Source organism: Nerophis ophidion, linkage group LG02, assembly GCF_033978795.1.
Source record: "Nerophis ophidion isolate RoL-2023_Sa linkage group LG02, RoL_Noph_v1.0, whole genome shotgun sequence".
Lineage (NCBI taxonomy): Eukaryota > Metazoa > Chordata > Actinopteri > Syngnathiformes > Syngnathidae > Nerophis > Nerophis ophidion.
The window spans coordinates 73,238,428-73,255,123 of NC_084612.1; the positions used below are offsets into that span (position 1 = coordinate 73,238,428).

The following is a 16,696-nucleotide window of genomic DNA, read 5'->3' on the forward strand; positions in this document are numbered from 1 at the left end:
CAAATATAAATGAAGTGCGAAACTGTAAGCTGAGAAAAATATGGAAAGAAGGATTAAGGGGAGAAAGGGGAGAAAATGCGAGCAAGTGAATGTCCCTGAAATCCTTTTCTCTCTAAGCAGGATGTGCTTTGATGTTTTATCTATAAAGCGACAAAGGCACAGAAAACGGAGCAAGCTGGTCTCAGACAAATCGGGTACAGGCAGCAGCATGGGGGGGGGAGTTGGGAAGACGCTGGCTAGGTGGAGACAAGGCGACAGATGACTCGGTGAAACCCCACCGAGTGTGAAACGGAAACTAAAACAGGGGACCCAACTCTAGCCCCGGGGGAGTGTGTCGTCGCAAGCTGATTGGAACTCGCGGACTCGAACGGAGCGCGGCCCCCGTGTGTCCGCCGTGGTGCTGCAGTGGTGACGCCGGCTAATGCAGCATTGGCGTGACGTCAGCCATTGCAGCAGGACTGAACACTGGCAGGCTTATACGTCCTCCGTGGCCTGAGATGAATTGGCAATGTTAGAATTACAACATGTTGGGGCTGGAGTGCGGCAGCGAGAGGCACTTTATTCCGAGTGGTCGCATCAATCACTTAGTCTCCGGTACTTCTACTTCTGTCGCCCACCGGCTTCCTTTAGGCGTCAGAAAAATGTGCGGGTAACTCAAAATAAAGAAGCAGCCTTTGATCGGGAGCACCTTAAACACTCATGATTGCAGATGATGCCTTTGTTGTTTATTAACGCTGCAGAAAGTTCCCAGCCTCTCAAGTTACTCTGAGAATTTCTGGAATATGTCGCAGAACAGACGTACGGGGCGAGCAGGTGGGGATCAGACAACGCCGCGCATAGCAGAGGCTTGACTTGCTTGAGCCTCTTCTCGTGTTTGGTGCGGAAGATGCGGCCGTACTGTACTCAACGGAGTGCTCCACATGCTCACCTCTCCTGTTCCTGTGGACCGTGCGAGAACAGGAGTCGGGGATTTAATGAATATATTATTATTATTAATGTTATTATTATGGAAAAAGGACGACAATTCATCTTGCAATGGTAAAAGTTGATTTTCAAGACAAAAAATTATTTTCAAGGTAAAAGTTGATTTTCAAGACAAAAAATTATTTTCAAGGTAAAAGTTGATTTTCAAGACAAAAAAAATATTTTCAAGGTAAAAGTTGATTTTCAAGACAAAAAATTATTTTCAAGGTAAAAGTTGATTTTCAAGACAAAAAAATATTTTCAAGGTAAAAGTTGATTTTCAAGACAAAAAATTATTTTCAAGCTAAAAGTTGATTTTCAAGACAAAAAATTATTTTCAAGGTAAAAGTTGATTTTCAAGACAAAAAATTATTTTCAAGGTAAAAGTTGATTTTCAAGACAAAAAATTATTTTCTAGGTAAAAGTTGATTTACAAGACAAAAAATATTTTCAAGGTAAAAGTTGATTTTCAAGACAAAAAAATTATTTTCAAGGTAAAAGTTGATTTTCAAGACAAAAAATTATTTTCAAGGTAAAAGTTGATTTTCAAGACAAAAAATTATTTTCAAAGTAAAAGCTGATTTTCAAGCTAAAAGTTGATTTTCTTGTGTTTGGTGCTGAAGATGCAGCCGTACTGTACTCAACAGAGTGCTCCACATGCTCACCTCTCCTGTTCCTGTGGACCGTGCGAGAACAGGAGTCGGGGATTTAATGAATATATTATTATTATTAATGTTATTATTATGGAAAAAGGACGACAATTCATCTTGCAATGGTAAAAGTTGATTTTCAAGACAAAAAATTATTTTCAAGGTAAAAGTTGATTTTCAAGACAAAAAATTATTTTCAAGGTAAAAGTTGATTTTCAAGACAAAAAAAATATTTTCAAGGTAAAAGTTGATTTTCAAGACAAAAAATTATTTTCAAGGTAAAAGTTGATTTTCAAGACAAAAAATTATTTTCAAGGTAAAAGTTGATTTTCAAGACAAAAAATTATTTTCAAGCTAAAAGTTGATTTTCAAGACAAAAAAAATATTTTCAAGGTAAAAGTTGATTTTCAAGACAAAAAATTATTTTCAAGGTAAAAGTTGATTTTCAAGACAAAAAATTATTTTCAAGGTAAAAGTTGATTTTCAAGACAAAAAAAATATTTTCAAGGTAAAAGTTGATTTTCAAGACAAAAAATTATTTTCAAGGTAAAAGTTGATTTTCAAGACAAAAAAATATTTTCAAGGTAAAAGTTGATTTTCAAGACAAAAAATTATTTTCAAGCTAAAAGTTGATTTTCAAGACAAAAAATTATTTTCAAGGTAAAAGTTGATTTTCAAGACAAAAAATTATTTTCAAGGTAAAAGTTGATTTTCAAGACAAAAAATTATTTTCTAGGTAAAAGTTGATTTACAAGACAAAAAATATTTTCAAGGTAAAAGTTGATTTTCAAGACAAAAAAATTATTTTCAAGGTAAAAGTTGATTTTCAAGACAAAAAATTATTTTCAAGGTAAAAGTTGATTTTCAAGACAAAAAATTATTTTCAAAGTAAAAGCTGATTTTCAAGCTAAAAGTTGATTTTCTTGTGTTTGGTGCTGAAGATGCAGCCGTACTGTACTCAACAGAGTGCTCCACATGCTCACCTCTCCTGTTCCTGTGGACCGTGCGAGAACAGGAGTCGGGGATTTAATGAATATATTATTATTATTAATGTTATTATTATGGAAAAAGGACGACAATTCATCTTGCAATGGTAAAAGTTGATTTTCAAGACAAAAAATTATTTTCAAGGTAAAAGTTGATTTTCAAGACAAAAAATTATTTTCAAGGTAAAAGTTGATTTTCAAGACAAAAAAAATATTTTCAAGGTAAAAGTTGATTTTCAAGACAAAAAATTATTTTCAAGGTAAAAGTTGATTTTCAAGACAAAAAATTATTTTCAAGGTAAAAGTTGATTTTCAAGACAAAAAATTATTTTCAAGCTAAAAGTTGATTTTCAAGACAAAAAAAATATTTTCAAGGTAAAAGTTGATTTTCAAGACAAAAAATTATTTTCAAGGTAAAAGTTGATTTTCAAGACAAAAAATTATTTTCAAGGTAAAAGTTGATTTTCAAGACAAAAAAAATATTTTCAAGGTAAAAGTTGATTTTCAAGACAAAAAATTATTTTCAAGGTAAAAGTTGATTTTCAAGACAAAAAAATATTTTCAAGGTAAAAGTTGATTTTCAAGACAAAAAATTATTTTCAAGCTAAAAGTTGATTTTCAAGACAAAAAATTATTTTCAAGGTAAAAGTTGATTTTCAAGACAAAAAATTATTTTCAAGGTAAAAGTTGATTTTCAAGACAAAAAATTATTTTCTAGGTAAAAGTTGATTTACAAGACAAAAAATATTTTCAAGGTAAAAGTTGATTTTCAAGACAAAAAAATTATTTTCAAGGTAAAAGTTGATTTTCAAGACAAAAAATTATTTTCAAGGTAAAAGTTGATTTTCAAGACAAAAAAATATTTTCAAAGTAAAAGCTGATTTTCAAGCTAAAAGTTGATTTTCTTGTGTTTGGTGCTGAAGATGCAGCCGTACTGTACTCAACAGAGTGCTCCACATGCTCACCTCTCCTGTTCCTGTGGACCGTGCGAGAACAGGAGTCGGGGATTTAATGAATATATTATTATTATTAATGTTATTATTATGGAAAAAGGACGACAATTCATCTTGCAATGGTAAAAGTTGATTTTCAAGACAAAAAATTATTTTCAAGGTAAAAGTTGATTTTCAAGACAAAAAATTATTTTCAAGGTAAAAGTTGATTTTCAAGACAAAAAAAATATTTTCAAGGTAAAAGTTGATTTTCAAGACAAAAAATTATTTTCAAGGTAAAAGTTGATTTTCAAGACAAAAAATTATTTTCAAGGTAAAAGTTGATTTTCAAGACAAAAAATTATTTTCAAGCTAAAAGTTGATTTTCAAGACAAAAAAAAATATTTTCAAGGTAAAAGTTGATTTTCAAGACAAGAAATTATTTTCAAGGTAAAAGTTGATTTTCAAGACAAAAAAAATATTTTCAAGGTAAAAGTTGATTTTCAAGACAAGAAATTATTTTCAAGGTAAAAGTTGATTTTCAAGACAAAAAAAATATTTTCATGGTAAAAGTTGATTTTCAAGACAAAAAATTATTTTCAAGCTAAAAGTTGATTTTCAAGACAAAAAAATATTTTCAAGGTAAAAGTTGATTTTCAAGACAAAAAAAATATTTTCAAGGTAAAAGTTGATTTTCAAGACAAGAAATTATTTTCAAGGTAAAAGTTGATTTTCAAGACAAAAAAAATATTTTCATGGTAAAAGTTGATTTTCAAGACAAAAAATTAATTTCAAGCTAAAAGTTGATTTTCTTGTGTTTGGTGCGGAAGATGCGGCCGTACTGTATTCAACTGAGTGCTCCACATGCTCACCTCTCCTGTTCCTGTGGACCGTGCGAGAACAGGAGTCGGGTATTTAATGAAGTGGCCCCCGGCAGAGGACAGGGCAGCGTCACACAGGTTTCAGATGACTCCGCCGCCCAGGCTCTTTATACACTTCTGAATTTAGAGGGCAAGTATTTAGCACGTATGCCCTGGAATGTGTTTATATTTTAGGCCAGGCTAGTATGTCAGACTTTTATTTTGAATCTTAGCTGTGTTTTTGGTTAGTGGTTTCAACACTCGGTGATACCACTTCTTAAAACCCACACAAAGATATTATTGGGGAGTAAGAGTGCCAAATAATGATGTGTTTGAAGCGGAAGACACAAAACGGCAAATTTTTAAGTTTCCACGCTTTACTTTGTACCTCTTGCTCAGGGGTGTCAAACTCAAATACAGAGTAGGGCCAAAATTTGAAACTGAACAAAGCCGGGGGCCAAGGTTGAACAAATTAACCTTTTGATAGGGACTCAAACAAGTTTTGCATTGAATATTGAACAAGCGAGACTTATATAACTTTATAGTGACATGCAAAATCGAGTTTCAAATAATACTAATAATTAAAAAATAGCAATGGCATATCAAATCAAATTTAAATAGAAATTGAATGCCTCTTTTCTATTTGCAGCCTTCTCAGGTAAATGTAAAAATAAACTTTTCCCACAGGCTAATAATAAATCTTTATATTGTAGCATCCAGGAGGAGGTAGTGCTGCAAGGGGTTCTGTGTATTTGTTCTGTTGTGTTTATGTTGTGTTACAGTGTGGATGTTCTCCCGAAATGTGCTTGTCATTCTCCTTTAGTGTTGGTTCACAGTGTGGCGCATATTTGTAACAGTCTTAAAGTTGTTTATATGGCCACCCTCAGTGTGACCTGTATGGCTGTTGACCAAACTTGCATTGCATTAGCGTGTGTGTGTGTAAAAGCCACATATATCATGTGACTAGGCCGGCACGCTGTTTCTACGTAGGAAAAGCGGACGTGACGAAAGGTTTTAGAGGAGGCTTGAGGCAGTGCCTTTAAGGCCCGCCCCCAATATTGTTGTCCAGGTGGGAATCGGGAGAAATTTGGGAGAATGGTTGCCCCCTGGTGATTTTCGTGAGGGGCACTGACATTTGGGAGTCTCCTTGGAAAATGGAGGGGGTTAGCAAGTATGAGTATTAGCGTTGAATGCGGTGTTACAGCGACACCGCCGCTGTATAATACCGGCGGGCCAGCTCCAATATTAATTTGATATTGCCTCAAGGGCCAAATGAAAATACACGGCGGGCCAGAGTTTGACACCCATGCTCTTGCTGGTCCTAACAAAATTGCTATTGTGACATCCAGTGGACACATTCAGAACAGAAGTTTCTTTCATTAAAAAAAAAAAATGCAACTAATTTTAATAGTTGGCAAACTCATCAGGCGGGCCGGATAAAACCTGTTGGCGGGCCTGATCCGGCCCACGGGCCGTATGTTTGACTCCCCTCTATTAGAGGATGTCTGCACATTGGACAAAGGGAAGCAATCAGAATCAATACTATACACAAGCAATCATTTTGGAGTATTTTCTTAATTCTGGCCGGGACTACAACACGTTTTTAACTCCAATCCTTATAAAGACGCTAATGCCTTGTAAGTGGTCTTTTAAAAGAACGCTCACGGTTTCCAAAAGGTTTTCCTCTGCCAAGGTCAATGACTCAAAGCGGTGCCTTCAAAGACAACTGTACAAGCGCCGTAAATGTCCACACATAATTCATGCCTTCTCGGACGCTCACGTTCAAGCCCCGCCTCCGTCAAGTGTTGACGGCTCAGCTCACCAAGATGCAAAAGGAAACCTGAAAACCTGATCAGACTTGGGAACCTTTTGTCAGCTACACATACAAACCTTTGTATTTGTATTCAGCCCATGCATGGAAAATGTTATTTCTGCAATGTGTGTCGATCCGCTTTTCCTCCCTACAGCAACACGGCAGTCGCCGTATAATAGCCGGGCGCAAAAAAAGTGTCAAATAGAAATATATGTAGTGTTCATCGTGTGAAGCAATGCAAATGAAACAATAAAAAAATCAGTTTGAATTGGTCCAGGATATCGGGGACTGTTATTAGTGAAGTGAAGTGAATTATATTTATATAGCGCTTTTCTCTAATGACTCAAAGCGCTTTACATAGTGAAACCCAATATCTAAGTTACATTTAAACCAGTGTGGGTGGCACTGGGAGCAGGTGGGTAAAGTGTCTTGCCCAAGGACACAACGGCAGTGACTAGGATGGCAGAAGCGGGAATCGAACCTGCAACCCTCAAGTTGCTGGCACGGCCACTCTACCAACCGAGCTATACCGCCCCACTGACAGACATGTGTCGCGGAAGAAAACCCTCGTCTCCATGGGAACGTCTCTGTCGCTTTCACTCATTTGCCGCTTTTCCACTAATGCTGGGGTAGGCTACGCAGAACGTTGAAAGAGCCATTTTGGACCCAAATAACAATGCTGTCAAGCACCATTCATATAAAAATTGTGGGCTGCACTAACATTAGGGCCTTCTGAAATGAGATTTTCTTATTTAATTGGGGATAGCTGTCAGAGTTAGTTAGTGACAAACCCCAAGATGCAGAGATGGAGGCAGGCATGGAGTGAGAAAACATGATTTAATAAAAATACTAAAACAAGGACAAACCAAAAGGGGTACAACAAAAAGCGCACACGAGGCGGATAACAAACAAAGAGCTAGCATGGGAACTAGAAAATAAACAGAGCTTAGCATGAAAGCTAGCAAAAAAAAAAAAGGCTGTCACGCCAAATTTTTTCTCCCTACACCCCCCCCCCCCCCTTTTACTTCCGGGGTCATGATTAATACAGACGTTTTGTTAACGCTATATTATAAAAATATAATGCTATATCATAAAAATTCAGACGTTTTGTTAACGCTATATTATAAAAACAAATTAAAAAACAATTTACAAACACAGGCTATGGGATGACATAAGAGGAAACGTGACCCCGGAAGTAAATGTGTCATCACATAGCTTGTGTTTGGAAATTGTTTTTTAATTTTTTTTCATAATATAGCGTTAAAAAAACGTCTGTATTTTTATAATATAGCGTTAACAAAACGTCTGTATTTTTATAATATAGCGTTATATTTTTATAATATAGCCTTATATTTTTATAATATAGCCTTATATTTTCATAATATATAGCGTTAACAAAACAGGCGGTATAGCTCAGTTGGTCGAGCGGCCGTGCCAGCAACTTGAGGGTTGCAGGTTCGATTCCCGCTTCCGCCATCCTAGTCACTGCTGTTGTGTCCTTGGGCAAGACACTTTACCCACCTGTTCCCAGTGCCACCCAAACTGGTTTCAATGTAACTTAGATTTTGGGTGTCACTATGTAAAGTGCTTTGAGTCACTAGAGAAAAGCGCTATATAAATATTATTCACTTCACGTCTGTATTAATCATGACCCCGGAAGTAAATGGGGGGGGAAGGTTTTGTAGGGGGGGAAGAAATTTGGCGTGACAAGGCCTAGCGAGGAAGCTAGCAGGTATCGAGCAGGAAACAGAAGTCGTACGTGTAATATGAAAAGCTTGAAAGCAGGGAACAAAAAGCAGTAAGCTAAAAACCGCGATCAAATATAGCTTACCGCAACGCTGCACTGACAAGACATGATACGACACGACACGAACCGGTAGCACTACGACAAGAGCGACATGACATGACAATAATCCAGTCCTGACTGGAGGACAAAAGCAGGTAGAAATAGGAGCGGGCTGATTGACACCAGGTGTGGCCAGGTGCCAAACAGGGAAAACAGCGCACAGGGAAAAAAACAGCAAACAAAATAAGAGCACTGTCAGGAACTAAAAACAGGAAATACTGAACACACACAGAGGAAAAACTAAAACACAAACTGTCAATGGCAAGCCTGACAATAGCAGGTCCATTCTATGTGTCATACTTGATCATTTTGCGATATTGCCATATTTTTGCTGAAAGGATTTAGTAGAGAACATCCACGATAAAGTTCGCAAATTTTGGTCGCTAATAAAAAAAGCCTTGCCTGTACCGGAAGTAGCAGACGATATGCGTGTGACGTCACGGGTTGTGGAGCTCCTCACATCTGAACATTGTTTACAATCATGGCCACCAGCAGCTGGAGCGATTCGGACCGAGAAAGCGACGATTTCCCCATTAATTTGAGCGAGGATGAAAGATTCCTGGATGAGGAAATTGAGAGTGAAGGACTAGAAAAAATAAAAAAGACTATACAGTGGGAGCGTTTCAGATGTTATTAGCCAAATTTACTTGGATAATTATGGAAAATCCCTTATCTGCTTATTGTGTTACTAGTGTTTTAGTGAGATTATATGGTCGTACCTGTACAACCTGAAGGTCGGCCCCGCACCTTTCTTCAGCACCAGTCGACGGGTGGTGGCGATGCCCATCTCTGCCCTTCACAGGGACCCTCTTCGAAACACGATCTTTCGAAATGATGGCTGCATAATACTTTGTGTGTGTGGTCCAATCCAACTGTGTTCGCTTGACTGCTTTGTTCCATAGTAAAGCTTCACCGTCATCTTTAGGGAATGTAAACAATGAAACACCGGCTGTGTTTGTGTTGCTAAAGGCTTAAAGGCGGCCGCAATACACCGCTTCGCACCTACAGCTTTCTTCTTTGACGTCTCCATTAATCATTGAACAAATTGCAAAACAGCAACACAGATGTCCATAATACTGTGGAATTATGCGATGAAAAGAGACGACTTATAGCTGTGAACGGTGCTGGAACCAAATGTCCTCTACAATGCATGACGTCACACGCACTTGTCATCATACCGTGACGTTTTAACATGATGCTTCCGCGCGAGATTTAAAATTGCAATTTAGTAAACTTTCTTATTAAGGTGGGGCTGCAAAATAACGTCTCGCGGGCCGCAATTGGCCCGCGGGCCGCGTGTCTGAGACCCCTGCTTAACAGTAAAATCAGTGTTTTCAACCGGAGACAGCAGCTACTTAAGGGCTAAAATTTTTAGCCCTTCAGTCACGCTGCTTCAGGTTGGCAGCGTTCCCTCTGTCAAAATCTGCCGAATCAGCTTTCGTGCGGCTTCAAGGACACGCTGCAGTTCACTTGGCTCCTTTGGCTCTTATCGGACACCTCTTCCATTAAAATATCATCAGAGTAAATCTTTTAGTCTCCTGGAAATTTACTGCTGAGGGATGATGACCACGCGAGTCTTTCATTGCTATAAGCCGGGGGTCGGCATCCTCCTGGCTCTCTGGAGCTTTTTTCAAAAATGTATGAAAAATGGAAAAAAATATATTTTTTGTTTTAGTATGGTTTCTGTAGGCGGACAAACATGACACAAACCTCCCTAATTGTTATAAAGCACACTGTTTACAGTAAACATGCTTCACTGATTCGAGTATTTAGCGAGCGCCGTTTTGTCCTACTAATTTTGGCGGTCCTTGAACTCACCGCAGTTTGTTTACATGTACAACTTTCTCCGACTTTCTAGGACATGTTTTCTGCCACTTCTTTTTCTGTCTCATTTTGTCCACCAAACTTTTAACGTTGTGCATGGGTGCACAAAGGTGAGTTTTGTTGATGTTATTGACTTATGTGGAGTGCTAATCACACATATTTGGTCACTGCGTGACTGCAAGCTAATCGATGCTAACATGCTATTAGGCTAGCTGTATGTACATATTGCATTACTATGCCTCGTTTGTTGCTATATTTGAGCTCCTTTAGTTTCCTTTAAGTCCTTTTAAGTCAATTTATATCCAGAGGTGGGTAGTAACACGCTACATTTACTCCGTTACATCTACTTGAGTAACTTTTGGGATAAATTGTACTTCTAAGAGTAGTTTTTATGCAACATACTTTTACTTTTACTTGAGTATATTTATAGAGAAGAAACGCTACTTTGACTCCGCTCCATTTATCTACAATCAGCTCGTTACTCGCTCCTTTTTTGTTTTTTATCGATCTGTTAATGCACGCTTTGTTTGTTTTCATTTTGTCAGACACGCATTCAAAGTAGGAACTACGCATGCCTGCGTTCCACCAATCAAATGCACTCACTGGTGACGTTGGACCAATCAAGCAAAGCCAGGCGGTCACGTGACCGTCACACGTCGAATCCGACCTAAAAAAGTTTAAAAACTTATTGGGGTGTTACCATTTAGTGGTCAATTGTGCGGAATATGTACTGTACTGTGCAATCTACTAATAAAAGTTTCAATCAATCAATCAAAAGTGCAAAGGAAAAAAGACAGTTTTTATTTCAACCGTACTTCCCGTCAAAAGCCTAAAGACTGATCGCACAGTTCCTGTCTTCACAATAAAAGCGCCGCTCCATCGCGCCTGCGCTAACAAAATAAGAGTCTCCGAAAGCCAGCGCAAACAAGCGAGCAAGCTATGGAGTTTGCCGCCAATGTATTTCTTGTAAAGTGTATAAAAACGAATATGGAAGCTGGACGAATAAAATGCCAAAAAAAAAAAAAACGACTTTCATGTGGTATTAGACAGAAAAGAGGAACTTTTTTTCTCTATCATTTGAAAATGTGGACATTATCAGCACTATACTGTCTGATTCCAATCAATACAAGTCATCAGAATCAGGTAATACACCAACTTATATTCTTGTCTTCATGAAAGATAGGAATCTATATGTTAAACATGCATGTATATTCATTAAAACACCTTTAACATGTCAACAAAAACGGCAAAATAAATAACTATAAATTATATACTGTATATATATATGATATGTGTGTGTGTATGTTTGTATATATATATATACTGTATATATATATATATATATATATATATATATATATATATGTGTGTGTGTGTATGTATAAAAGAGGTAGATCACCTCGACTTGGTCATTTATTAAGTAATTGATTAACGTTGAAAAACTTATTGGGGTGTTACCATTTAGTGGTCAATTGTACAGAATATGTACTGTACTGTGCAATCTACTAATACAAGTTTCAATCAATCAATCAATCAATCGATCGATGAATGCCTACTGAGCCTATGGTGCTGTTAAGTTATTGTGGCTCAATTTGCCTTAATTTTTTTATTTCAATGTATTATTATTTAAAATATATTATTGTTTTAGTTGCTTAAGAGATATTCCTGGCTATGAATTTGCTCATTGCTATTTTTATGTTTTTGTGCATTATTTGTTGCCGTCAACATTAAACAAACAGGTTACTCATCAGTTACTCAGTACTTGAGTAGTTTTTTCACAACATACTTTTTACTTTTACTCAAGTAAATATTTGGGTGACTACTCCTTACTTTTACTTGAGTAATAAATCTCTAAAGTAACAGTACTCTTACTTGAGTACAATTTCTGGCTACTCTACCCACCTCTGTTTATATCTCATGACACTGCAAAAAGTCAGTGTTCAAAAACAAGAAAACAAAAAACAAAAATGAGGGGTATTTTACTTGAACTAAGCAAAATTATCTGCCAATAGAACAAGAAAATTTGGCTTGTCAAGACTTTCCAAAATAAGTAAAATTAGCTAACTTCAATGAACCCAAAAATACCTTAAAATAAGTATATTCTCACTAATAACAAGTGTACTACTATACGAGTACGTATTTTCTATTGTTTCATTGAAAATAAAATGGCAAAGTCCATTTGGCTGTCATCTGTTTTAATATGAGAAACAATTGTGTCAAAGTCATGATTTTTGTTTTACATTCTTGAAATAAGAAATTCTTACTTTAAAAAGTAGTTTTATACTTGTGTTAATGACACAGCTTTGCAACATTTAATATTCTAGTTTCAAGCGTGTTTTACTCAATATAGGTCATCAAATCTCAGTAACAAGCTGTAATATCTTACTGAGATCATTTAGGACCTAAACACTTAAAACAAGTATAAAATCTTATGTTGGGCATCCTGCGCAAGTCGCGGGATGCCCAAAATGTCCATAACACACCCAGCAAAGTCCCACAGGAAGGTGGGGAGAAAAGTGAGAAAAGTCGGGGAAATGTTGAAAAGTTCCACCGGGGTTCAAGTGTGCACTCAAACTCAAACTCGAACCCGGTTGGGACTCGAACTTTGGTAGGTATTTTGAAAATTTTGAGGGACTTTTGCCGACTTTTCAAATTTTTCCCCCCCTACTTCCCGTGGGACTTTGCTGGGTGAGTTTTGGACATTTTTTGTATCCCGGGACTTGTGTGGCCGGCAGCGGGACTCGTGGGACTGGAACCCCGGGGAGGTATTTAGGACACAATTTGGACTTTTGAACATTTTGGCCGCCTTTTCCCCCTCTTCTTCCCCGCCTTCCTGTGCACCTTTGCTGGGTGTGTTTTGGAGACTTGGACAAAAATAGTTTCAAGCATATTTTACTCAAAATAGGTCATAAAATGTCGGAAACAAGCTGTAGTATCTTACTGAGATCATTTAGGAGCAAAACCCTTAAAACAAGTAAAAGACTCTAACATAAAATCTGCTTAGTGAGAAGAATTATCTTACCAGACAGAAAATAAGCAAATATCACCCTTATTTGAGATATTTAATCTTATTTAGATTTCAGTTTTTGCAGTGTATGTATGTAATATGATTTAAAAAAAATTTTGCGGCTACAGATAGATTTTTATTTTTATTTTCGGTCCAATATGGCTCTTTCAACATTTTGAGTAGCCGACTCCTGCTATAAACAATCACATGTATTTAGAAGCACAATTAAGAATATCATTTAACTAAAAAAAAATCATCATGCTTACATACTCTACCTTTTGCATTATATTCATTTATATTATTATGTGTTGTCTACCTTGTACTTTTTTATGTCACTGCCTGAAATAAATGAAAAAAGAAAAAAGAAAAGAATGAAAACCAGGGGTTTTGAAATTAAAATGAGGAAGTCAGGATAAACGTCTTTCCTAAGATGGGTTTGAAGCATTATGTTGCATGATACTGATAAAGCTCGTTCCCCAGGCATCGCGCTGCCCCACTATTCGAGAAGTTCTGCGCTAAATCCTGATGAGAGTGCGGAAATACGACCATGTCACACCAACTCTCAAATCCCTTCACTGGCTTCCTGTTCCACTCAGGCTTGAATACAAAGTATCCCTACTAACCCACCAGTGCCTCCATGGAAACACCCCCCCTCTACGTCAAAAAACTACTCACTCCCAAATTCTCCACACGACACCTCCGCTAAAAACAGGCTAACCTCTTCCAACCTCCAAGGACAAAGCTACGAACTATGGGAGACCGGGCTTTCTGCTCCGCTGCTCCCGGTCTGCGGAACGCTCTCCCTGACCACCTGAGGGCACCACAGACTGTGGATGCTTTTAAAAAAGGCTTGAAAACCTATTTTTTTAGGAAAGCCCTTTTGTAGATATATGAATACTAGTTCTAGCTATTAAGCTGTTGTAGTTTTTATTTTTATTTATTTTTATTATCTTTTTATTAGTATTACTATTATTATTATTATTATTATTTTTTTTTTTTAATACACTGTGGCACTTTGAGGTGGTTTGCTCAATGTAAAGTGCTTTTTACGGATAAAATATACTATTATTATTATTAAAAAAATATTAGTCGCTTCCTGTGGAACACTCTCCCTGACCACCAGAGGGTACCGCAGACTGTGGATGCTTTAAAAAAAGGCTTAAAAACCTTTCTTTAAAAAAAACAAAAAACCTTTTTATAGATGTATGCATACTAGTTATAGCTATAAGGCTGTTGTAGTTTTTATTTGTATTTATTTTTATTATCTTTTCATTATTATTACTATTGTTATTTTTTTTAATACACTGTGGCACTTTGAGGTGGTTTGCTCAATGTAAAGTGTTTTTTACAAATAAAATCTATTATTATTCTTATTATTATTATTATTATCATTATTATTATTAAACAATAATTAGTCGCTCCCCTGTGGAACACTCTCCCTGACCACCTGAGGGCACCGCAGAATGTGGCTGCTCTTAAAAAGGCTTTAAAAAAAAAAAAAAAAAAAAAATGCAACTCATTTTAATAGTTGACAAACTATTAAAATTAAAAAAAAAAATGCAACTCATTTTAATAGTTGACAAACTATTAAAATAAAAAAAAAAGGCTTAAAAACGTTTCTTTTTTAAAAATGCCTTTTTATAGATATATGCATACTAGTTCCAGCTATTAGGCTGTTGTATTTTTTATTTTATTTATTTTTATTATCTTTTTATTATTATTACTATCATTATTTCGTTAATACACTGTGGCACTTTGAGGTGGTTTGTTCAATGTAAAGTGTTTTTTACAAATAAAATCTATTATTATTATTTTTTTTTTCTTCTTTTTTATTAAACAATAATTAGTTGCTCCCCTGCGGAACATTCAACCTGACCACCTGAGGGCACCACAGACTGTGGATGCTTTTAAAAAAGGCTTAAAAACCTTTATTTAAAAAAAAAAACACCTTTTGATGGATATAGGCATACGAGTTCTAGCTATTAGGATGTTCTAGTTTTTATTTTTATTATATTTGTATTATTATTCTGGTTTATTTTTATTTTTTAATACACTGTAGCACTTGAGGGTTGTTTACTCAATGTAAAGTGTGTTTTACAAATGAAATCTATTATTATTATTATTATTAATAAACAATAATTAGTCGCTCCCCGACAGACAAATTTGAGTTTTTCTACCTCTGAGTTGAAGCGGATTTGGCAGACATTGCAGGAGATGATGGGCCGCTTTGTCCTCACCACAGGGGGGCCAAAGGTGTGCGTCATCACAGCCTTCTGCACGGGGTCCATCTGAGGAGAGCGGGCACAGAGCTATTGTTACCAACACAGGACGACACTTGATGTTGGCACAGGAGCTGCAGGAACAAGGACTGCGGAGGTGAGTGCTGTGGACAAGATGGTGTGTTTTTTGGTTTTTTTTTTGCAGCTGTTACTGTCTGGGCCGCACTTCCTTCACGGGTGTGGTTCTTGTGTTTCGCCCTGTGGTCTGAAGGGCCAAATTACAGACTGTCTCCAACTAAAAAAAGACTTTTAAAACTCTTTGTGACAATACACAATACGTATATACAGAGTATGTATTTTTAAATATATTCTTTTGATGACTCATTTTCGCCGCAACAAAAGATGTCCCCTGTAAAAAAATATTGTACATCCTTTTTCACTTTTCTTTGACATAATTCTAAAATAGACATACCGTATTTTGAGTATATTAGCCACAGCCATTTAATTTTACAAGGAAAAAGATATTTTCCCCTATATTCACCGCGCAGTGTGGAATTTCAGCACCGGAGCCAAGCGTGCAGTTTTTAACCAGGTTTTAATGTAAATATATTTTATCCAAATTTTCCCTCCTCTCTCCCAGACCGCTCACTGTTAAAGACATCAGATGATTAGATAACTAGTACCACCTGGGAGATCTAATCACCTGTGTCTCGCCATCTGAGGTCCTCTCCAAGGTTTCTCATAGTCAGCATTGTCACTGGCGTCCCACTGGATGTGAATTCTCCCTGCCCACTGGGTGTGAGTTTTCCTTGCCCTTTTGTGGGTTCTTCCGAGGATGTTGTAGTCGTAATGGTTTGTGCAGTCCTTTGAGACATTTGTGATTTGGGGCTATATAAATAAACATTGATTGATTGATTGATCAGCACTGCCACGCCCCCATCTGATGGCACTCTGTCTTCAGTACCACGGACAGAGGCGGTGACTTTCGCTCCTGCAAGCAGCGCTGGCCACCCCTCCCTCCACACGTGGTTTCGAAATGAGTAATTTACAGCGAAATATTTTATGCATTTTTATTTACATACCTTTAGTAGTTTCCTAACAGTGTCCATAACCTGACAGTAAAACGGCGGATCAAACAAAACAGAGGTCATCGTTAAGCTCTCCAATCAGCTAAACAAACTCAATAACTCCACGGTGACATTTTGGTGTGTTTACTGAGGAATTTGTGTAACTGGAACAATACAAAATGAATGCCGTTGCCAGTTAATAATACTAACACAGACACCAGTAAAAGTGTTAGCATAGTAGCTAATGCTAACGACTAGAGGTGGGAATATTTGAGCACCTCAGGATTCGATTACAATTACAATGATCTGATGAAAAATCGATTATTGACGCATCTTTAATTTATGTAAATTGATGCAGTTTTGCATTTATTTTCGATCTACTAAATAAGAGTTTTTTACTTGCAACATAAAAAAAAAAAATTCGAATAAGAAACAGGTAAATTAATTCCCACATTTAATGAATTAATAAAAATGTGTGCAAAACTGGACCACAAGCTGGTTGGATCTCTCAGTTTGGTGGCTCGCTGCA

General features: G+C 36.7%; 2 protein-coding genes across 2 annotated transcripts in view; one reads left to right on the forward strand and one right to left on the reverse strand.

Moving 5' to 3' along the window:
* The window catches only part of stat2 (signal transducer and activator of transcription 2), a 187,259-nt gene extending 172,038 nt beyond the window's left edge, over positions 1-15,221 (forward strand). The window contains exon 27 of the transcript XR_009804723.1: positions 15,124-15,221. The gene's annotated coding sequence lies outside the window, so the exon portion shown is untranslated. The remainder of the gene's footprint in view (positions 1-15,123) is intronic.
* Positions 1-16,696, reverse strand: part of LOC133545089 (zinc finger protein 385A-like) — an 83,319-nt gene that overhangs the window by 20,729 nt on the left and 45,894 nt on the right. The window contains exon 3 of the mRNA XM_061890422.1: positions 15,059-15,169. Within this exon, the coding sequence (XP_061746406.1) occupies positions 15,059-15,169 (111 nt within the window). The remainder of the gene's footprint in view (positions 1-15,058; positions 15,170-16,696) is intronic.